This window comes from Pecten maximus, unplaced genomic scaffold (genome assembly GCF_902652985.1).
Source record: "Pecten maximus unplaced genomic scaffold, xPecMax1.1, whole genome shotgun sequence".
NCBI lineage: Eukaryota > Metazoa > Mollusca > Bivalvia > Pectinida > Pectinidae > Pecten > Pecten maximus.
Window position 1 is genome coordinate 1 of NW_022981586.1, and position 7,064 is coordinate 7,064.

Below are 7,064 nucleotides of genomic sequence, written 5' to 3' on the forward strand. Positions count from 1 at the left end.
GAAGAATGTAAAAGATGAACCCAAAATCTTAGGTTCCATAATTGATAAAATTATGTTTCATTTGGACGGAATTGTTTTCAAAGAAATCATGGAAATAACCCTAACCCTTACTGTTGCATTTCCGTGTTTATAATTTTCTAGTATTGATTTTATAAAAATAATGTAATTTGCAGCTCTATTGATAATGGTTGTCAGCTTTCAGAGTCTCTTAAACAGCCTGACAAATTTAATCCTCTCTAAGAAAAAGCTATAATGGCTGTAAGGTAAATCTTAAGCTAAGATATATTCGAGGAACATTGGTTTACTCTGATGTCTGATTACAGATGCTGCTGGAGAAGGTAAATGGTACAAAACCTGTCCTAGCAGACAGCACCACTCTAGCAGAACTTGTGGGTGAGGAAAATTTATTTATTTATTTAACGGGTTTTACGTCCGCTATTACGGCCTTGCGGCCTGTCGGCTGCAAGACAGGCTGCAAGTGTGAGGAAAATGTTAATGAAGGTTCTTATCTAATGTCCAATGGTGGCACATCACAAGTAAGGACCACTCAGCTGATCCACTGCTGATGTTTAAATTGACCAATCAGATCTTAAGTTGATGTTTGAATAGACCAATTGGAAATGATGTTGATGTTATTATCTGGTATTGATCTTTAACACAACCAATCATATTTGATACTGGTTAATCGATCAATCAAATCTGGTGTTGGTCTTAAAGTCGATAAATCAAAATCTAATTTTGACTTTGTTTTAATTAAGCATGTTTGGTATTAATGAGTATGTTGAAATTCAAAACAAGGTGAACATGAGTTTTTGATTTTGAATAGTAAATCGTGTTCAGATCAAGAGTAATTTGAGAAACAGGGTGACAGTTACAATAAAAAAAAAAACAATGATGGCACTAGTGGATCATGGAATTGTGGATTGAAATTCTTCATACATTGAGGAATTCTATAATAAACCCCAGGCCATTATCACATTTCTAATGATCACTTGTTAATTTGTGACTAATAACGGTCACAGTTTGAAGAAGGATATGTGATATAAAAAGGTTAGTGTACAAAGTAAAGTTGATGTATATGTGATGTGCTACCTATGATCTGATGATACCGAGTACGGGATTAGATATGATTATCTCCCTTTTCCTTGTTTTTCAGGTCCAGATTCTGGAGTCGACAGTGAAGCTACCAACAGCAGAGAGATCACCGACCTTGCTAATGCCCGAAAGTTCTCAAATCATTTCCATAATTTTGTTGAAGTGTGTTTGGAGAAAAGCCTGGATACAAGGTCAGTTGTCAATAAGGGCTATTCCATTAACTCTTTCAGTACCGTTGTCGACTATAGTCGACATAAAAATGTGCTCCCTCTTCCCCGTTGACGTTATTAAAGTGTTGATTTGTTGAAACTATCACCCGACATATAAAATCATCCGATGCAATGATAAATATAAGGTGGTCAAAACTTTTGAAACAAACATTTTTGATGACATATTCCTTTTTTATTTCGTTTGGGTTACGCGTTTTTCCGTTAGAGCAATAGGTGATAATTTCTCTGTGTTGTAAATGTAAACAATATGGCAGCTTGCTACATTTGCATTTTAGATATCACTGTCTAGTACGTTTCAGAGTGTTCAATCTGACATCTAGATCTTATTTAGTTAAATATTTCTTAATTATGTACAAAGATCACACTAACCTTTGTGTTTCTATATGAAAAAACAACACACCAAAAACGCACATGTAGTCTGCCATTTTGTTTAAACTTCTGGGGGCGAGGCTAATAACTACTTCCGGTACGGAATCCGGAAAGGACGCAAAGTACGGAAAGAGTTAAAGGATCTATCTGGCCCCAGAACTCCAGAATGAATCACTTCAGTCAATTGTTTGATTTCGTACCTCTTACTTCTATTACATATAAAGGGAATTATCCAAAGAAGTTCTATAGGTGGTACCCTGAAACAAGAACTTAAGTCCTGGGGTAGATGTTTTACTGGAATAGCCCTAAGCAGGACATTGTTAGTGTATAACCCTTTCTTACAAACCCTTGCTTTCTTATCCTGTTTTGTTTTACCTGTGGTGAAAGTAAAAAAAGCGAGACTATGGCATTACTTTACTGATTGTGATGGAAATGACATTGCCAACAATTTAGTTAAAAGTGTTTTGTTTAGATCTGTTGTTTAAAAAGTACTAGTCCAACTGAAACCTGACTTGGTGTACATACATATATATATAGCTAGATGACATAGTGGACATCTCAACACACCCTTCATTTAAAGAAGATCATCCAGAATTAACAGTCAAGTGACCCTCGTTTTGATGCGAAAGTTTTTGCCTCAAACGTGTGCATTGAATGTAATTCTTGTCAAGCAATTAGTGGTATCTAAACTGATTACTAAGACGGCTGGATTCTTGTATTCCTTATGGAATCTATGGGCTGGGTTACACAGAACCACACCAAACTTTTTACATGGATGTTGGATTTCCCACCTCCAGTATGATTACTAAGATGTTACAGATCTCCAGTGTATGGGAACTTCTCATGAGAGAATTCGCATAATTCATTTGAGGGTTTTAAATAAAGTTTTCAGCTAAAATTTATTTTATGTAATGAAAATAATAAATTAGATATAAAAAGATCTTGCATGTTCAGAGACAAATCATATTATTTTTGGAAGTAAAAACATACATTACTGTGTATCACTGATATCGTTTGTATATAAAGTCAGTAATAACATGGTAAACGTTTTGATATTGGAGTTACTGTTATTATTTCAAAAAATGTATAGAATGAAACTTAATTTAAAGTGTAATTAAACTAAATTCAAAGTGTTTTTAAACTAAATTCAAAATATTTCCATATAGCTCTTCAGTTATGTTTGCTTATTTAAAGTAATTTTTGTTCTTTCATTTTTCCAGGCCAAGTTCCTCCACGTTGTTAGGTCATTCATTTTTCAAACATCTAAAGAAAAGGACGTCGGAGATGCTACCATCATTACTTCAACCACTATCTCCTCTCACAGACATCAGTAAGATACCTAAAGGTAAATAGTTATCTCCCTTTGTCTTACTGACAACAGCAAGATACCTAAAGGAAATGGTTATCTCCCCTTGTCTTACAGACATCAGTAAGATACCTAAAGGTAAATAGTTATCTCCCCTTGTCTTACAGACATCAGTAAGATACCTAAAGGTACATAGGTTATCTCCCCTTGTCTTACAGACATCAGTAAGATACCTAAAGGTACATAGTTATCTCCCCTTGTATTACAGACATCAGTAAGATACCTAAAGGTAAATAGTTATCTCCCCTTGTCTTACTGACAGCAGCAAGATACCTAAAGGTACATAGTTATCTCCCCTTGTCTTACAGACATCAGTAAGATACCTAAAGGAAGTTATCTCCCCTTGTCTTACAGACATCAGTAAGATACCTAAAGGTAAATAGTTATCTCCCCTTGTCTTACAGACATCAGTAAGATACCTAAAGGTACATAGTTATCCCCCCTTGTCTTACTGACATCAGTAAGATACCTAAAGGTAAATAGTTATCTCCCCTTATCTTACAGACATCAGTAAAATACCTAAAGGTAAATAGTTATCTCCCCTTGTCTTACAGACATCAGTAAAATACCTAAAGGTAAATAGTTATCTCCCCTTGTCTTACTGACAGCAGCAAGATACCTAAAGGTAAATAGTTATCTCCCCTTGTTTTACAGATACTTTGTACGATTAGTAATGGGATACCTTAACTTTCATCAGTTTGTAGGGGTAATATTTAGGGGCCGCGGTGGCTGAGTGGTTAAGGTGTACCGACACCTTATCACTAGCCCTCCACCTCTGGGTTGCGAGTTCAAAACCTACCTGGGGCAGTTGCCAGGTACTGACCGTAGGCCGGTGGTTTTCCTCCACCTCCAAAACCTGGCATGTCCTTAAATGACCCTTGCTGTTAATAGGACGTTAAACATAAATAAACCAAAGTAAGGGTTATCTCCCCTTGTCTTACAGACATCAGGGCTGTTTCGTTATTGTTGTCCAAACAGTTGGACCAGTTGGACCAGTGTTGTTTGTTAATGAAATAAAGACAGATCTGGTGATCTGATAATGTCTTCAAACTAATCTTGACGAAGACTTCCAAGCCTGTATAAACATTTGCATGTCCATCAAGATATATGTTTGAAATATCACATTTAAAAACTGACAAACCGGTTTCTCAGCATAAATAAACTGGCCCCAGCAATAACATAGGTTTGTAAGGGTTATCTTCCCTTCTCTTTGCCGTAACATACCAAAGGTTTTGATGTCAATGGGGGAGAGAATATTGAAGTAAAATGTTACACACTTATTACCAGGTTCTCAGTTCAGTCCCCATGTGACACTTGGATTAAAGAGTATTCACTGTGTGTCACACAAGCTTGGAGTAGAGGACTTGACTGATAAACTTGACATTCTTTTGTCTATTTGATGAATTTTAATATTTTTTGTTCTATGCAATACTCAATAATTATATTTTGTCTACTGTTTTCTTCTATTTCACAGCCGAAGGAGGGGATGTAGATGACATGGCTGAGGAAATCAACAATATGTCCATGGAGGAAGGCTGGGAGTTCTAGAGGCCTGGGACAGGATGGACAAATTAGTTGTATGTTAATTTGCAATGACATGGAGGAGTTCTAGGGACATATGAGAGGAGGGAACAATGAGTTGTTGGTTAAGCTGTGATGATATGGAGGAAGACTGGGAGTTCCAGGAACCTGGCAGACGACAGAGCAAATGAATTTTAGGTTAAATTATGATGACATGGAGAAGAACTGGGAGTTCGGAGGGACCTGGCAGAGGACAAAACTGGTTAATCTGCGACGATGTAGAGGAAGACAGAGTTGCAGGGACCTGGGAGAGGAAGGAACAAATGAGGTTTAGGTTAATCTGTGATTATTAGGTGCTGTCCTAGAGACAATAGGAAGATTACGTGGGGACCATAGAGAAAGTGGAGCACAAAGTTATGGTTTTAAATGTTTTGAACCAATGGAATAGAAGGAAAGAATTCCAGGAACATCTGAGGGATTTGAAATAGCAGCAGCCTCCATGGACATGGATATGAGGTAGCTCCTCATCCAACACTAGGACAGGAGAACGGGAAAAGAAATCTTGGATATGGTTCAATGAAAACAAGGCTTGTTAAAGGGTTGTTAATGACTGTCTAGTATAAATGAACATGTTGGAAAATGCCATAACAAGATTCTTTGAAAATCCTGTTTATTACATTCAAACTGCCACACACATATAAGATTTCGATTTGTTCGAACCTACATACAATTATATGGCATTTATCAAAAGTCAGTTTGAAAAAGTTTCAAAACAAGTTGAAATGGAAACAGATTCAAAATGCATTTACTTTTTGGGGAAAACTATTTTGAAAAAATTTGTCTTTTGGCCATTTTGCCATCTTGAGTTGATTTTTTGGTCTCAAATGTTCTGTATCAACACAATGAAGTTCATTATCATTATAATATGTCTGTGTTTTATTCTTATGCACAGCTAGTTTATATAAACCCTTTCCCCTTATCTCTTTGGTTCAAATTCTGCATTTATGACTTTTCATAAAGAATTCAATGTCTACAAACTATGCCATTATCATATCATTTACAGCTGTCGGATCAATTTTCAGTAAAACTCTGAGAATATATTGCGCCTTTTCCGTATATTTGATACACAGTCATGACTCACCTCGTAAGTACAAGCCTCTGTCTGAATATTATTGATTAGACTGGCCACCTGTCTATAGAATATTAAAATTATAGGTTAAATTGTGGTCTTTGATTTCGGTCTTGAGGATATGTCTGATCCTAAGTTTCAAACTAGGGGGAGATAATCCAGTATTAGAATTTTGTAGATCAAATCTGACCAAAAAAAACTTACGGGCTGGTGGCCAGTCTAATCATTGATGAAAATGGAAGATTTCTGAAGAACTTTTTGTTGTGATAGTTTGACTTTAGAATGTATTTCTTTACTGAGGTAATACCCACTAAGATAAGACAAAAGAATGATATTGGTCAAGGGCTTTTTCTGAGGGCCTTTTGGGGCCGTTTATGGACCCCATTCCCAATTTAAATTATTTCATATTAAAGCCAAATTCCCAAAATTTAAAGTTTACTCCTTAAAAAATCTTTTCCAATTCACCAATTTTCTTCCCAAAATGAGAAGAAAAGACCCCATCCTAAACCAGTGATAAAAGCTCTGGGGTTGCGTCAAAATTTGGTCATTATGTGATGCTCTAGGATACAGGGGGACATTAAAAATTCATAATTTTGTTGATGATGGTGATGTGAAGCTACGTTATATATGATTTCACAGCTGTAGGTATTTCAGGGGTCAGTCTACTGTATTCAGTTCATGAAGGGAAGCTCGTGATATTATCATTTTTTTTTTTTTTTTTTTTTTGTGGGATATTTCTAAGCCCGAATTCTGAATAGGAGAAGTTGTATAAGGTCATAAATCAGAATATGTTATAAATATACAATGTATATTATATTTGTTTTAAATGTAAGTGAAACTTATTCATCCGACACATCATTCATAATTTGTTTTAAAATAATGTGCTCAGTATTATACTTGCACAATTCTTCATTCAATTGTTAGTTCAAAATACAGAAATTCAAACTTTTAATTTCTTTTAAGAAAAAAAAAGAAACTCTTTATTCATCTTCAGATTATTTATCTTAAAATTCTGTTCACATCATCTTTTGAACAAAATGGAATGTTGAAAGTCAAACAATTCATCAGCAAACAGCTGCATATTGGTTTAGGATACCCTTTTAAAAATTGACTGTGTGTGATCTAGATGACGATTACAAAATAAAAGTAGCCTAGTTTCCCCGCACAGGAGCAATCAGAAATACATCTGTACATACTGATGTACATCGCTGATCTGCCTATTGCTAGGTTTCGTGTTACCAACTATAGTCAGTGTATTACAGGTATTCAGTATCTCGGGGGACGGGGTCACATAAATCACAACTCGGGTAAAAGTCACCATTGTATTACAGGTATTCAGTATCTCGGGGGACGG

General features: G+C 35.7%; 1 protein-coding gene across 1 annotated transcript; it reads left to right on the plus strand.

Moving 5' to 3' along the window:
- Positions 1-323: 323 nt before the first annotated feature.
- Positions 324-6,118, plus strand: LOC117320146 (STE20-related kinase adapter protein alpha-like; the record flags this gene model as incomplete). The annotated part of the gene is given in 4 exon segments (XM_033874811.1): positions 324-393; positions 1,157-1,286; positions 2,915-3,039; positions 4,535-6,118. Coding segments are annotated over 4 exon segments (399 nt in total), but the record flags the coding sequence as incomplete, so codon positions are not given.
- Positions 6,119-7,064: the final 946 nt, after the last annotated feature.